The sequence below is a fragment of the Salvelinus namaycush genome, chromosome 41 (genome assembly GCF_016432855.1).
Source record: "Salvelinus namaycush isolate Seneca chromosome 41, SaNama_1.0, whole genome shotgun sequence".
NCBI lineage: Eukaryota > Metazoa > Chordata > Actinopteri > Salmoniformes > Salmonidae > Salvelinus > Salvelinus namaycush.
The window spans coordinates 4,103,593-4,120,845 of NC_052347.1; the positions used below are offsets into that span (position 1 = coordinate 4,103,593).

Consider the following 17,253-nt stretch of genomic DNA (forward strand, 5'->3'; position numbering starts at 1 on the left):
GTAAGTAGCCTAGCATATGATATTTGCTGTGTTAAAAGCAAGGGTTGTTTTTCATGGAACATGCACACAAGTGTTCAAATAAAATCTCTTGCAAATTAGCCGATTTAAAATACAAATCCTATTCTTTATGAATATTGATATTTCTACAGTATCAAAGCCATATTAGGCTACTCAGTCAGGCCGACGCTCAATTTGAGTAAGATTATCCAGTGCTGTTGCTCGTAACTTGGCAGGAGCACTCGACTAAAGGCTTAAGAACCAGAAAACTCCTTAGTAACAACAACTCCACTGGCTGCCGTCTGCACCAAGCCAAGGAACAGTGTTTCTGTTCTGGCACCACCACAGGGGGTTCAGTAAAGTTGAGCGACGTTCCCCGACACAGAGCTGGGATTTGGGTCGCAGTAGTAGTGCATTCATTGGCAATGAGCCACACTGCTACTTAACGTCTGCCTAGTGGCTAACTCCGTTTCCCATATTATTACACTACAGTGGACCAATAGATATGATATTTGGCTTTTGCCGATCTACAATGAGCATATTTACAGCAATGATATTATCCTGCCTATCTCTGGCTTTAGAATCTTATGATAACTTCCTTTCCCCCCCATTATGATAGCTCGCTTTTTTTAAAGAGTGTATGTACTGTAAGTGAAGACATTCCTCTTTAGTGATGAGACGGTATGTATTCCACCAGATATTGTGTGCGTTTGTGAGTCTGTCGGTGCACGTCTGTGTGTAAGGGATAGTGTCTGTCTGTGCGTTTTTGTTAAGAGGGTAGACAGACACTACACCCCCTTTTATCCCAGAACCCCTGTTCAGTGTGTCTGACCTACATTCCCTCACGGAAGATCCTGGCTGTGTGTTTTAGAGGCCTGAGCGGCCCCCAGACGACAATGGGCGTCTCGACGGAGACTGCAACACAAAGGCATTCTGGGAAAGACCGTCCGCATGCCTCGCTGCCCTTAATGCAGCTTGTCTGGGCCCTAGTGGGACGCCCCAGTGTGTGTGTGGGGAGTATGCCGGGCTCTCAGTCAGGTTGCCACTGTGTTTCGTTGGTGATGTCTGTTCAGTCCAAGTGATCAATGATCCAGCCTGTTCTCCACTGTACCTCTTAACCTTCTCCTCCTCCCACCCTTTCTTTTTCTCTTCTCCCTATTTTTCTCCATCCACACCTCTCCCTCAGTCTCGCTGGCCCTCATTCAGCCTAATCAGATCTTTAGTTGTGGAAATGTGTTTGGCTTCCTTCTGGAAATGAAAACAAAAGCTACCTCCAATTCCATTAGGAAAACTGAGTTCTTCCCTTTACTTCACACTTCACTCTCCCTGAGCAACTCATCCCAGACCCTTCACACACTCGAAAGACACATACACACTACACTTGTAGTGGCTGAGCGATCAAAGCCCAGAACCCCGGCTATGTTGAAGAGCCCTGTGGGGACTGGGGCCAAACTCCCACACCAGCAATAGAACACAACCCAATTGAACAGAACCGAGAGAATTAGAAACTGGAGTGCAATATAAACCCAGCAGCTGGGGTTAGGCTGCTGTTTCTGGAGCTGGGAGAATTAGGCGAACAGGGGATCATAGATATAGAAATACAAGATCTGGAATGTCATCCAAGGCATTGGTAAATACTGTTCAGTGTGTGAGTTTGTAGGTCACAGGCCTGTGGTGGACTTGGATTGTGGTCTGAAATAGAGGAGGGTGTCGGGGATAGTCCCCTTAAGTTTAGCCATGAAGTCAGGTGGGTAGTCCCTTTTTATATTTAGAATAGGATGTCAGATTTTCCCCAGGTGTGTGCATGTGTGACTACTCTTTGGTGGTGAGTCCAACACAGACGCATGACGGCATACCTCAAGTCACAGAATAAAAAAAATCCAAATATCACACTAATTCTGGTGGAAAGACTGTGCTGCGCTGTGCAGAGCTCTTCAAACTCTTTACTGCTTTATTTGCTAAGATGCTCTCCTCCTCCTGTTGTGCTGGGAGCTGGAGGAAAGAGGAGAGTGTGTGTGGGCAATGATGGGTGTGTCTGAGAGCCTTCACCACACGGCTCTCTGCTCTGGCTAAGCTGTAATTACTAGTTGCTTGTTTGACTCTGAACACTGCACTGAAATACTGTGTTTTTCCATCTGCGTGTCAGGTGACCATGGTTCTCCAGCTGTGTGTTTCAGCGAGTTTAGTTGCGTCTCTACAGGATGTTTTTGAGTGTCTGTGTGAGTGGTAATTTTAATGTGTGCCTTCTGTCAGTGTGGTGTGTGCGTGAAGGTATTCACAACCGATGTTGTGCAACTATGATGTAATTACAAAGTGTAATTTGTGCTAGTATGACATAAATCATTTTGGTGTGTATAGTAAACAAGTACCAGAAAATAGCTTTCTCCAAATGATTCTTCCACCGTCTCTCCAACTTCAATATCAATCTCCTAATGACAGCCATCAGTAGATATTCTCTGTCTGTCTCTGTGGCGTTTCTCCTTGACTCTGGGTTCAGATTTGGTGTTGAGGGGAAGGCAGGGGAGGGCTGGCCCAGCTGGGACGGGGCAGAGAGGAAGCAGGCTGTGCTGAGTGTTGCCTTCCGCTACCTGGACACATACAGAGAACTGCTGCAGGAAGAGGGCGAGAGGTCCAACAGCTTCCCAAAGGTACTGGTCCAGCACACACATGGCACACACACATATGTATGTATGTATGTGTACACACACACACACACACACACACACACACACACACACACACACACACACACACACACACACACACACACACACACACACACACACACACACAATAGCCATCCTGCAGGACGATGGTGTGAGATCTAATGACTTGTCAGTGTTAAACACACACTACAAGCACACACACCTGCTCTTCCATCCAAGCAGCCTGGCATCAAGGCCGTGTGCTGTGGTGTTCTCTCTGGGTGGGAGCTGTGTGGAGTGTTGATTTTGGCAGCAGCCTGTTAGGGCCGCCCAGGTTGTCATGGTGACGGAACTGACTCAGCTGAGCACACCTTGGGAAGTGAGGCTTTTGGGCGCTTCTACCTTTCCTTCTATATTCACATTAAAAACACATCTCTGTCCGTTTCTTTCACACAGACCCCTTGGCCTCTACCACTGCTCTGTTCTGTGTCCACTGTCGTCTACCTATCTCTCTGGTGTTCTGTCTCCACTGTCGTCTACCTATCTCACTGGTGTTCTGTGTCCACTGTCGTCTACCTATCTCTCTGGTGTTCTGTCTCGCTTTATTTATCTCCCTCTCGATCTCTCCGTCCTTTCTGGAATACTGTAGATGCAGTCTGTCTAGCAGCACATCTTGTGACGAACTGCAACTGCCCCACACAGTGCTGGTAGACACAAACGAGCACACAGACAGAGGCACAAAGTGCACTCCCTCTCTGAATGTAATTTCTCTCCTCTGCCTCAGGAGCTGTATCTGTGTGCAGTCCAAGAACTCAGTCAGTTCCCCGAGCTTGTGGAAGACGTGCTGAAGCTTCAGCGCTGGACCGAGATCCTCCAATGCCCGTAAGTGTCACGTCCACCCCAGCCAGATACACACGCACATGTACACACACACCGAGCCCACAGTCTTGCCGTTTCGCACCAGTCTGCTAGGGACAGCTTTTCTGGTGTTCTGGGGCTGTGAAAGGCATTGCAGCTGGATGTTGCTGTGTCACTCCTCTTGGTTTAGTCTGAACGCCTTTTTATCTCACAAGTTTAACAATCACTGTTAATTAGTGTAATACAGTGGCTTGCAAAAGTATTCATCCCCCTTGGCGTTTCTCCTATTTTGTTGCATTACAACCTGTAATTTAAGTGGATTATTATTTAGATGTCACGTAATTGCCATACACAAAATAGTCCAAATTGTTGAAATGAAAAAAAAAAACTTGTTTCAAAAAATATAAAAACAGTTACAGTGGTACGTGCATATGTATTCACCCCCTTTGCTATGAAGCCCCTAAATAAGATCTGGTGCAACCAATTACCTTCAGAAGTCACATAGTTAGTAAGATTGCACACAGGTGGACTTTATTTAAGTGCCACATGATCTGTCACATGATCTCAGTATATATACACCTGTTCTGAAAGGCCCCAGAGTCTGCAACACCACTAAGCAAGGGGCACCACCAAGCAAGCGGCACCATGAAGACCAAGGAGCTCTCCAAACAGGTCAGGGACAAAGTTGTGGAGAAGTACAGATCAGGGTTGGGTTATAAAAAAATATCTGAAACGCTGAACATCCCACGGCGCACCATTTAAATCCATTATTAAAAAATGGAAAGAATATGGCATCACAACAAACCTGCCAAGAGAGGGCCGCCCACCAAAACTCACTGACCAGGCATGGAGGGCATTAATCAGAGAGGCAACAAAGAGCCCAAAGATGACCCTGAAGGAGCTGTAAAGCTCCACAGCTGAGATTAGAGTAGCTGTCCATAGGACCACTTTAAGCCATACACTCCACAGAGCTGGACTTTATGGAAGAGTGGCCAGAAAAAAAGCCATTGCTGAAAGAAAGAAATAAGCAAACCTGTTTGTCTTCCAGAGATTTGGGACGGAGGTTCACCTTCCAGCAGGACAATGACCAATGATCAAGCATACTGCTAAAGCAACACTCGAGTGGTTTTAAGGGGAAACATTTGAAATGTCTTGGAATGGCCTAGTCAAAGCCCAGACCTCAATCCAATTGAGAATCTGTTGTATGACTTAGATTGCTGGACACAAGTGGAACCCATCCAACTTGAAGGAGCTGGAGCAGTTTTGCCTTGAAGAATGGGCAAAAATCCCAGTCGCTAGATGTGCCAAGCTTATAGAGACATACCCCAAGAGACTTGGAGCTGTAATTGCTGCAAAAGGTGGCTCTACAAAGTACTGACTTTGGGGGGGGGGGGGTTAAATAGTTATGCACGCTCAAGTTTTCTGTTTTTTTGTCTTATTTCTTGTTTTATTTCTTGTTTGTTTCACAATAAAAAAATATTTAGCATCTTCAAAATGGTGGGCATGTTGTGTAAATCAAATGATACAAACCCCCCCCCAAAAAATCTATTTTAATTCTAGGTTGTTAGGCAACAAAATAAATTAAAAAAATGCCAAGGGGGGTGAATACTTTCACAAGCCATTGTAGGTTGATTTAATGGCCTTGGTTTCTCCTTTAGCCTCCTAGCTCACACTGGCTTATCTAACACATTGTGGTGCCTTCCACCATAAATAGGGCTAGGAGTTTCCCCTGACCTTCTAAGGAAGAACTCTGGCCCCTATTAATTACAATCTACTTACTTGCAGACGATGGTACATACAGACCTTTTGGATCCATCCCACTGCAGCGCACAAGCCGTCACACCCAATTTAAAAACTAGCTGCCTTTGAAAGGATGCAAAGATTGACAAGACCGTCTACTGTGTTTCCCTAAGCAGCTCAGAGGAGGACAAGGAGATTCGGAAGAAGCAGGTCCGCCCTCTTTTCCGCCACTTCCGTCGCATCGATGCCTGTCTGCAGCCCAGAGAGGCCTTCCGGGGCTCAGATGAGAGTGAGTGAGACACATCATACTGTGACACTTTCGGGACTGTGACACTTTTTTGGGACTGTATCAACAGTGGACTAATGAAGAATGAAAAATACCCAGAGATTGTTTTTGAGTGGTATTGTCCTTTTAAGGTCTTCAGATATAGGCCAACCGATATGAGGATATGGCACAGATGTTGTACACACTAAAGCCATGTGGGTGAAGTTAAAAAGGCTGTGTGTGTGCGTAGTCTTTTGCAGGGTGTACACGCCGGACCACTCGTATGTGACGATCCGCAGCCGTCTGTCGTGCCGTGTGGGGGAGATCCTGGCGCTAGTCAGGGAGAAGCTGCAGTACAGCGAAGACCAGCCAACCCAACCTGGCAACCTGCTGCTGGTGGCTGTCACCTCCGCCGGGGGTAGGACCACCCACACACACACGGATACAGTATACTTTAAACCTACGATTTACTTCTCGCCATACCTACTTTTGATTGGCGTTCTGCAGGAAACAAAACACATCAACAACCAAAACACCCAATCAGACAATGCAAGCTTTGACATGATTGTTTGAACAGCGATGCTTACATCCACAAAGAGGTTTAGATTTAAATCCACAAATGACTACCCACCACTGCTCGGAGATAATCTGCCAAAGTGATTTGACTCTATGGAGATGAAAACAGTTTGTTGATGTTCTGGTGTGTTGCTGGAATCTCTACTAACCCATTGCGTGCGTGCTGATGTGTGGTCTCATCTGTGTTGTTGTGTTCTCAGAGAAGACCGCTTTCCGGCCTAGCGACGAGGCGGTCTTCACCACCCTGGGAGTCAACACTCACCTGTTTGCCTGCGAGCCCTCCGAGCTGGAGAGCCTGGTGAGTCCTAGAGCACGAGTCATCACTTAACAACGGAGAGGAATTAAAAAGCCCTAGCTGGTGGCCGTTTTGGATAGCTCTAAACAAAATTGTTTACATTTGAGTCATTATTGTTCTCATAAAGTTATCAAAAACATGCTAAGGAGATGAAACAATGAAGTCGCTTTAGTCCAAAACTTCTCTGGTAAGACTTTTTGTTGTTGTTTCCCTTTAGCTTCCCTTACCTGAGGAGATCCACTGGTCGCCCGGCGACAGTAAACTCCATGACATGAGTGCTGAGGAGGTAGCCACTCAGCTGGTGGTGTTTGACTGGGAGCTCTTCAGCTGCGTGCATGAGGTCAGTGATTGGTGGAGCTGTTAGTACTGGGCGGAACCTCTGCCAAATAATTGCAAAAAAAAGGTCTCCATGATAAGGACATGCTGTGTGTGGTCTACCTACATTTTCGATGCTGAAGACTTATTGTACGTTTCTTCATTGGTATGTCCAGGTGGAGTTTGTGTGCTATGTGTTCCACGGCGAGCAGGCTCGCTGGCGCCCCCTCAACCTCGAGCTGGTACTGCAGCGATGCAGCGAGGTGCAGCATTGGGTCGCCACCGAGATCCTGCAGTGCCAGTCGCTGCCCAAGAGGGTGCAACTCCTCCGCAAGTTCATCAAGATCGCAGCTCTGTGAGTTCTGGGTGTCTGTCAGACCTATTGAATTGTATTACAACTAGGTGTGCTGTATTGATGATATGCGATTTTAATGGTGTGTGTGTGTGTGGCCACAATAATAGTTTAAAATAGTGCCAAGTAGTGTTATTATTTGATCATTCCTAACAGTGTGTTTTATGGCGTTTAGTTTATGGTGAAGTGTGTGTTATTGTCTAGTCTTATCTCACGTGTGTGTACTCCAGGTGTAAACAGCAGCAGGACCTGCTGTCCTTCCTAGCTGTTGTTCTGGGGTTGGACAACCCTGCAGTCAGCCGTCTTCGCCTCACCTGGGAGGTAAAACACACACACACACACACCAGTGGAGGCTGCTGAGGGGAGACGGCAAATAATGGCTGGAAAAGAGTAAATGGAATGACGTATTTGATACCATTCCACTCCTGCCATTACCACAGGCCTGTCCTCCCCCAGTTAAGGTGCCACCAACCTCCTATGATCAAATACCCCTCTATGCAGACAGTCAACATGCACATAAGGCTGACACGTCAGCAAACACACTGGCGTAGGGATTTGTTTATAACTCTGGGGACTATTTGTCTGTGGTTTGTGGCAGGGCCTACCTGGGAAGTTCAGGAAGCAGTTCCAGCAGTTTGAGAGCATTGCGGTGAGTGGCTGTTCGGGGTCTCCAAGGGGACAGTTAATGGAGCCCCTATAATATGGGCTTACTGTATATCAGGGTTGAGCTCAGTTCCATTTGTCAGTCAACAATTATAAAATAGGTCTTCTGACCTCAAAGTAAATTACCCCACTCCGTATGTGGCCACGGGTTCATTTATAAAGGCACATTTAGTGAAGGGTGAGTGAGTGAACATGTTGTTGTTTTTCAGGATCCATCCAGGAACCATAAGTCGTACAGAGACCTGATGGGCAGCCTCAGGCCCCCTCTCATTCCCTTCACACCGCTGCTGCTCAAAGGTGAGACAGACAGACATACACACACACTGTACACTATACACACACACTGTACACTATACACACAGCAAGTAAATTCACACAAACACTGTAGTTCTCTCTCTCCACTACCCAAATGCATATGTTCATCGCCACAAAGATGCATCTTTACTAATACAGAACACACCCTCACACACCCCATCCACACAGGCTGCCATTGGCTCAAACCACAGACTAAATAAGTGACGCCGGGCCGCTACTCAGGGTCTCTCTCTGGCCATGGACACGCACACAAACCACAGCTGAGGAAACGCTACACTGTTTGTGTGTGGTGCTGAAAACGGGCACAAACCTCTACAACCCCCCTCAAACACACACTCACTCTACCCCCCAGATGTTGTCCAGATGTGAGCTCATAACATCTCTCAGACACACACACACACACACACACACACACACACACACACACACACACACACACACACACACACACACACACACACACACACACACAATGCTGATTAGAAGGCAGCCTTTCAGCCCCGCCTTGCTAATTAACACCCATAGTTAATCTCTCCATCTCCCTCAACCCTAGCCTGGGTACCAGTCTCGTTAGCTAACATTCCACTCCTTGTCATTTGGAATGGCAGTGGAATGTTAGCTGAAGAGAATGGTGCTCAGGCTACCTCCACCCTGCACACACACAAAGCTCAGCATGCTGTCTCCCTGCTGGGCAACACAAGTATGTGACGATCATACTCGTTTCATGTTAGATGTAGCCGATGCTGGAGTCCTCATGTAACATACTTCTACATCCTCTTGAGGAGTGAATAAAGACTGCTGTACATTCAGTCATACACTTACATATCCAGACATACAAAGACATCCAGCATATTCACACACACACACACACACACACACACACACACACACACGCAACATGAACACAGGCTTGAGGCACACACATCAGCATTGAGGCACTTCATAACCTACCGCTCCAACTTCACAACTGAAGTCCCTCATTATCTAAGAAAAGCACGTTTTCTCTCTCCCTCTCTCTTTCATTTCCTTTCTCTCCCACGCACACCCTTTTAACTCAGCATGGGGGACCCTGTCTATCAACATAACCAGGTGGCATTCATTTCTCTGCTTCGAGAACACACACCTCCACAGGTGATCAGCTCCATAATGAGCTCTACCCCCCCCTCCTTCCACCCTGACCTCCCTCCCCCCGCTGTTGCCATGTATCCTGCTTTGAGTGTCAACTCCTTTTTTTCTCTCTCCATTCCTCTTTCAAATCTAATCATTTCAAGGCAAGGGATATCTCATATTTTTTAGATTAACAAAGAATTTGATCTGTTCAGGAATTGGATCAACAAAATATCACTCCCATTATTATATAGGCTAGCTGTATTCATCACGGTGATAATAGATTGGTTATGTACTTACATCATTCTACACCATAATACTGTGTGTGCAATTTCCTTAATGTGTAGTATATTACACTTAAGTGTGTGCTTGTCTCGTTCTCGCTCTCTCTCTCTCTCTCTCTCTCTCTCGTTATCTCTCTCTCTCGCCGTCCATTTCTCCTTCCCCCTTGAGTATAAAAGCTCCTTGTCATACCTCTTGTCAATGTCACTTAGACACCAAAAACATGTGTGGAATATTTTTTATATTTGAATGCTGTGTATACCAGGCTCCAACATAATGTCAAGCTAAGAATAACACCAGCTCCTAGTTCCCTATACAGGGCTGCCCCAAGCTCTCAAGTCTCTTCCTTTTTGAAGATCAATTCAATCTAACATTGTAGTATTTTATGCAGCTGTTTTCCACCAATGGTCCAATAGAATCACAGAATGGTTTTGGGTACTGTAAATGAAAAATGTGGCTCAGTTGGTAGAGCACGGCGCCAGGGTTGTGGGTTTGATTCCCACGAGGGACCAACATTTTTTTTTTTTACACTATCCACTCAGTCGCTTTGGTGGGTACGATAGTGGGTACGATTCCCAGGACCAGCCAAACGTAAAAAAATGTACGCACACATGACTAAGTCGCTTTGGAGAAGAACGTCTGCTAAATGACTAAAATGTGCATGTGAAATAATAATGAGGCTTTTAATCCAAAGTGATTTAGTCATGTGTGCGTACATTTTTTACGTTTGGCTGGTCCCGGGAATCGTACCCACTATCCTGGTGTTGCAATTACCAAGCTCTACCAACTGAGCTACAGAGGACCATAAACTTAAACAAGACAAACGTACAAGACAATGTACATACTGTAAAAAAACAACTCCTACGGCTACCAGGTCGACTCCTTTCACAGCTAGATGCTTCCACTTTTTCATAATAGGACCATAGAGAATGATAGAGGACTCATCTTTGTATCTGTCCCATTATGGCGTCTGTGAGCGCACGGGCAGCGCAATTGAGGCCATCTCCATTTTGTAGTTGTCAATTTTCTTGTACTGTTTTTATCAGTTGGTAAACAAACTGAAATGGTGCATATTGCCACCTGGAGTGTGTTGTTTGAACAGGTATAAAGCCACGGTTGGCGATTTACTGCCACCTGCAGTTATGGAATGTTTGCGCACGAGTATAATTAATTGGCTGATCCCTCCTGATGACCTAGACAGAATTATATGATCCTTCCTTAAAGGGATAGTTCACCCAAATAAAGAAATAACACATTGGTTTCTTTAGCCTGTAAGCAGTCTATGGACAAGGTACAGCAGTCCATGAACTATCCCTTTAACCCATAGGAAGTCCCACCCAGTTGACTACAAAAGGCTGAAAGTCCTCAATGGCGCTGCCCATGCTAAAACAGGCTTTTGGGCACTAGAGTACTCTCATTCTCTATGGGTAGGACACAACTGCTGGCTAGCAGCTTAACAACCATACTGCATAAGCATTGCTATATGTATTGCTGAATGTTTCTTAATGGTGCAACACATAGGATTTGAAAAAAATTCTGCATTCTGGTTAAATAACTAACAGTTCAAGCAGGCGTGTGTATGTTGAAGAGTAAGATGCATCTGACTTCTCTGTGTGTGGGTGGGTGGTGGGGGAGTGAGGGAGGAAGATGCATATGCTTGCTGTGTATGTGATAGAGAGTTGGTTAGCAAAGTGCATCTGCTCTGTGTATGTGTGTTTTTTAAATATGTGTGTCGGTTCGGAAGAGAAAGTGTGCCTGCTGTCCAATGTGCAGCTCATAAAGCTCAGCTCCTAGCATCTTTAGTCCAGGGGTGAAAAAGGTCACATTAGCGTATCCCCTCACCTCCCTCCCTCCACCACACGCACAAACACCCTCCCTCCCTCCCTCCCTCCCTCCCTCCCTCCCTCCCTCCCTCCCTCCACCACACGCACAAACACCCTCCCTCCCCAGGTCTAGCGCCATCAGCAGCATTCAGAACATTCTTCCTGACTGGGCGTAGCGTCTCGATTAAACATGCCCCCCCTTCACCCAGCACCCGCAAATTCCAGTTCTTAGTGAGGGATCACGGATTGTGACACTTTGGCTTGTCTCTCTCTCTCTCTCGGTCCTACCTGTCCTCCGTCTATGGGCTAAAGCACCGGTAGACAAGGGCAGCCGCTGGGGCAGGTGTCGACAAGCCATTACTTAACTGTTCCCTGCCTTCACTGTGTGTTTACCTTTCTCTCTCTCTCTCTCTTTCTCTTTCTCTTTCTCTCTCTCTTTCTTGTCTCGCCCTCTCTCAGATCTGACCTTCCTCCACGAGAGCTGCAAGTCGTTTCATGGGGAGCTTGTCAATTTTGAGAAGATGGTGAGTGTACGTTCATCCGTTGACAGAATAGCCAAAGAAATACACATATTTTCTATTCGGCACAATCAGCGTGATTCCCCCCCCCCACACCCCCCCTCTGATTTCCCTGACTACTGTCTTGCTACACATTACTACACGCGTCTCCTCTCTCTTCCAGCATAAAGTTGCAGAGATGGTAAGGAGCATCAGACGATACAGGAGCTCCCAACTAGGTAAGCATTAATGGCCACAGGCACACCTGTCTGTTAAGAATAGTCTTGAAGGAGCCGAGCTCCACCCTGCCATCTGTTTAGAACAGCACAGCCCTCGGGGCCGTTCAATCACACACCTGCCGTTCACTACCACTACACACACACACACACACACACACACACACACATATTACTGTCTGACAAACCGCCTTGTTAACCACTCCATTATGTTGAGTTAAACACTTTGACATTATCATTCATTACATAGCCTAGTGTGCATAAACGCCCACTAACATGAAATCACCGCGCAGAGTACAGCTCAAACCGCCGCGATACGGCTATCACACGGCCTAGCATGTTAAATGTTCAATATCGTTAGTGTCACGTAGCATCACATGCTAAACACTCGCTAATGTTGGTTATCGCATAGTCTAGCATGCTGAACACTCAATAATATCACTATCATTGTTACATAACATATCTCACAGCCTGGTCCACTATTTTAAGAGCCAGCATCCCCTAAGATCATTGATGTTTGGCACAAATCCAGCCGACGCTGTTGCACGATCGACACGCACGAGAGATTGCTGACATAATATAAGACTACGCAAAGACGCTCGGTAACCCAGTAGAACGTTGGCTTTCGCCACCCTCTTATCTCGGCGTATTTTTTGACATGGGGCATAAAGAGAGGTTTCACAGCAGATGAACAACTTGGCTTACCTACAATACAACACAACATATAGAGGTTTATAGCAGCTGACGATTCTTCCCATGTACAAGCATATTATATGTAGGAAAATACTCTACATATAGATATTTTCAAAAATGTGAATATTCCTCATGATAACACTACTGACACAGTGCACTTGCTAATGACAAACGCCGCACAATGTTAAACACCACTAAAGTAACATAAGATACTGTACCTTATTTTTACTGCTGGTGGGTTTGGAGCTTACAAGAAAGGCATTTCACTGTACTTGTGTACGTGACGTTAAAACTTGCAACATGAGACCAGAGGCAAGCCTCACTGCTTCACATCGTACCATGACCTTAATCAGTGCATAATGTTGCCTAAGCCAGGGCTGGGTTAATGTTTTTTGTTGTTGTATTTGACTTTAGATCTAGTTACAACTTCTGTCTATTAGATGACAAGTTAATTCACCTGGCTGCCAAGGCTTAAGCTCCTTTGTGATGTATAAAGAACACAAACGAGACTTGGCGTAAAACTGTGGTGGGTAGAACCTGAAGTTGAATAGCTTCTACCTGAAAGTGGCAAAATGGGGTTTCTTTTCACTCTGGGTTTCTAAAAATGGGGTTGGTTTTCACTCTGAAATCTTCCATAGTCTTCATTCAGGATACTCAGACCCGTTGCAGGGAGTGCTGAAACCCTTTTTAGAGCTGTATTATATGGTACACAGTGCTATAATGAATCTGTGCTTAGATGCATGAATCCTAGAGGGCTTAGTTATGGCGGTACGTTGTCTGAGATTACCGCTGTATCCTAATGGACTGTATGGAATGTATCACAAAGTGCCTCGTTGGATGACCGCAAGGGCCTCTCTTGAATTACCCCCTCATTTCAATCCCTCTCTTTTTCATCTCTTTCTCCCCATCTCTTTTTTTCCACCTGAGTGACTTTGACGATGGTCATCTCATTCCGTTAAGTATAGGTTACTTCTGCTTAGCAAGCTAGAGCACACATTTAACCCTGTGTTCTCCGACAGGTATAGGCTACATTCGGGCATACACCACACTCACAAACCCATTCAAACGCCCCCCCCCCCCCCCCCCCCAAAAAAGGGAATAGCTTCAAAATGGCCCTTTGGGCTCAGTAGTAATCCTATAGACTTTGGGCTCATCTAATCCTATAGATTGCTGTTGCTGTTGTGATGGTGGCACAGAGTAGGATAACGATGCATCAAAGGAGGATTTGCTGCACCCAGAATGGGAAAGGACAAGTTGAGGCTATTGATAGCCTGCCTGACAAAGTGTTTTGCTGTTGGTTAGAACTGATTCAAACCAGTTTCTTTGCCTGCTGCATTGTGTGGGCTCGTCGTGAGCAGATGCTGCTACGATCCTCTAGTTAGGTCAAGTGGAAGTAGTGGGGTATCTGCCGCCGCCCGGTGGTGAGATCAGGACATTGTACGCCACAGTAGCTTCTCTGGGGGTTACACTACCATATAGCGCAGGGATCATCAACTAGCAGCGGGTTAATTATTATTATATATTTTTTTTGAGCGGTTGGTCGGGGGGCGGGAATATAATTACAAATAATATGTAGACTGCAAATTGACCGAAAGTATCCCAAACATATATGTTTGACTAAACATAATCATTTCAAACCTTGCCTATATTTGAATACGATCACGTGCCTCTCTATAATGAGTGGGAATACTTGAACGGGTTTCAATTATTTTTTTATAACTTGGAGCTTATTTCCTGGTGTTTTTACAGACTTTAATGTCTAATAATAATAATTATACAAAAATATTATTTTTTTTGTGCTAAGAACTTGGGGGGGGGGGGGGGCAAATAAAACCACCTGCGGGCCAAATTTGACCTGCGGGACGCCAGTTGAGGGACACTGATCTAGGTGGTGAAATATGATTACTACTTAAATTATTTTGTTGGGGGTATGATTAACTAATGAACTGACCTCTTTCTCTTGTAGCTTTGGATGCAGAGCCTTCCCCCTCTCACCTCCAGACCAAGGCCTACATTCGCCAGCTGCAGGTCATCGACAATCAGAACCTGCTCTTTGAAATGTCCTGCAAGCTGGAGCCCAAAGACATGTGAGAGAGTGCAATGAGTGGGAGAGGGACAAGAAAGAGGGAGATCGCCCCAATACTCACCATACCCCCCCTTTTCCACTGCAACTCTGCCCTCCTCAATGGCCTCAACTCTGATTGGATGAATCAGCTAGCCATTTTTGTAACTTTGCTATGCTCTGTGTTTTCCTGGCTTCCTCCCACACCCTTCCCGGTCTGCTTGTCACGAGCCACCGCTGATTTTGTGTACAATACTCAGACTGCTGGAAACGGCTGAGAAAAATGACTGGAACTCTTTTCTTTGAAGCCTTGTGCGTGTGACTTTGTGAGCATGTTGATGTATGAGGAGGGCAGGAGGTTTCAGGACTGACTTGAGTGGCAGATTGGACAGCCATTTTGTGCAGAGGATGAATGAATAGTAGACTTTTTATTTGTTTTTGTTTCCCCAACACCAAGTCATGCTTCTGCTTTCACGTCCAAGTGAAGCCTGTCCAGTTTGCACTGCCACCAAACCCCCTTCCCCAACTTAACTTTTCTGAACTTACCCAAACCAGGATGGTTAGCCCAAATGGGGAAAGGCCGGCTTTGTTTTACTAGACCAGTTGAACTGAAGTCTCTTTGACATTTGACCCCCAGACAGACTGTATTCCTGCTATTGTCCCACCTTTTCTCTCTGTGAACTACTCAGACGTGAGACAATCTAACCCCGTGACCTCTAACCTAACTCTTGACCCCTCCCCTCCAGCCAACATGGGCACTTACCACCAACAGCTCAGTGGCAGCCCTCAACGAGTCAGCGACAGTTGGATAATAGAAAATATACTCCTATACTAGTTTATGCTAGTACTTCTGGGCTAAAATAAACCCAGAGTTTATACCTCTGAACAAAAGCTTCCACCGTGTCACAAGAAGATGTGGTATTCTTGGGTGATGGTGGAATGAAAAGTCTCTGAACCCCATTATGTGCTGCAGGCTTATTGGCTCCCCACATCAAAGATCTCTCCCATTGGCTGAGTCAGTTGTTGATTGACAGCTCTTGATAATCCCAACCTTTGGGGGGTTCAGACTGAGGCCTCAGGTTCACCATCACAAGACAAACCCTTCTTTATGTACAGTACAGATGATGGCAGCCAACATATTTGTATCAACCAAGCACTTTTGCCTGACCTCAGGGTACATTTCAATGAGGATAAGTACAGCATGAGAATTGTTTGTGATTGTACAAAATGTTCAGTATAGTTCAGTATCATTTTTATCGCAATTTAACAAAGCCGTTGTCACATAACTCTCAACAAAAGATCCAAGGCCCGTTTTATTCTATAGGCATGGTACCATCATCATGGCCACTTATACTGCACCATAGTTTCTAATATGCTGATTGCTTGAGTTGAACAACTGGACCCAGTGACGCTGACAACACTTGTTCGCCTGCAACTCTCTCAGGATCCCTGGGTCACGACCTTCGCGGAGGGCTGCCTGGCAATGCCTGTACGATAAAGCTGTAATGTAAATATTCTATGTGTAAATAGCTAAATAATATGGAGACTCTATTTTATGTAAGATGCAAGGAGATTATTTTATTTGTTTTGTAAATCTGAGAACGGGTGTAAATGGAAGACAGAAATGGAGTCTGCTACTGTAGTTGAGGTGAATTGATGAATTGTACAGCATATTTCTTCTGTTTTTTTGTTGGTTTTCTTAAGCGAGACAGGGTGGGCTGGGGTGGGGGGTGGGGGGGGGGGGGGGGGATCTTGACTCGCGTGGGGTTTTGTTTTTGTACAGAAGTCAGTGTTTACAGTCATCTCTCCTGAAACTCAGATGTGTCATTAGACGTGGCCCAAGGTTATATCAGAGCAGTTGTATCAAACCCACCCTTAACCCCTAGACAATGTGTAGATCTGGAGTAATTGGATAGGTAGTAATACCTCCACTTTGCCCTGTAATGGGCTAGATGGAATTTTCACTACATTATATTGCTTACACCTATCACCTGTTTAGGAGGTTGGGGAGTCGATCTGCTCTTTTTAACCATGGGGAGGCCCTTCACTCTTGCCTCCGTTACCACGCACCTAAATAAAGCCTCTTCTGATGACACCTGTGTGCTGTTGGTTTATTCTGTCATTTAACCTTGGCTACTGCCTCTTTCTCAATTTTTCACTTAAAACATACATCATTGGCTCACAGAGCAGCCACGCATACAGAGCATGGGTTTAGAAAAGCTCATTTTAACCAATTCAAATGTATCAGTTCCTCCAACTTAATTGAGTTAATCATGGATGGATTTGGACATGAAGACCGAAAATGCTAATATAGGTAGCATTAACTTTCATTGGATTTGTGCCACATATGCTAAAAAGTTAGCATTTGATACAGTGGCTGGGTAAACAAAACCAAAGCATGGTCACACCTTGTCCATAAACTGCTTACAGGGTAAGTAAACCAATATGACAGCGGGCTTTTAATTTTGTGCCGATATGGGATATACATTTGAAAATGTATTATACATTTTGTCCTATCGTGATGGAAAGGTC

The 17,253-nt window shown here is 45.5% G+C and overlaps 1 protein-coding gene across 1 annotated transcript in view; it reads left to right on the forward strand.

The window, feature by feature from the left end:
- The window catches only part of LOC120034569 (rap guanine nucleotide exchange factor-like 1), a 29,941-nt gene extending 13,517 nt beyond the window's left edge, over positions 1-16,424 (forward strand). Inside the window, exons 3-15 of the mRNA XM_038981168.1 lie at positions 2,495-2,645; positions 3,427-3,524; positions 5,417-5,529; positions 5,756-5,923; positions 6,282-6,379; positions 6,594-6,716; positions 6,868-7,046; positions 7,274-7,364; positions 7,642-7,692; positions 7,916-8,003; positions 11,693-11,757; positions 11,915-11,969; positions 14,626-16,424. Coding sequence (XP_038837096.1) covers positions 2,495-2,645; positions 3,427-3,524; positions 5,417-5,529; positions 5,756-5,923; positions 6,282-6,379; positions 6,594-6,716; positions 6,868-7,046; positions 7,274-7,364; positions 7,642-7,692; positions 7,916-8,003; positions 11,693-11,757; positions 11,915-11,969; positions 14,626-14,750 — 1,405 coding nt within the window. The 3' untranslated portion in view covers positions 14,751-16,424. The remainder of the gene's footprint in view (positions 1-2,494; positions 2,646-3,426; positions 3,525-5,416; positions 5,530-5,755; positions 5,924-6,281; positions 6,380-6,593; positions 6,717-6,867; positions 7,047-7,273; positions 7,365-7,641; positions 7,693-7,915; positions 8,004-11,692; positions 11,758-11,914; positions 11,970-14,625) is intronic.
- Positions 16,425-17,253: the final 829 nt, after the last annotated feature.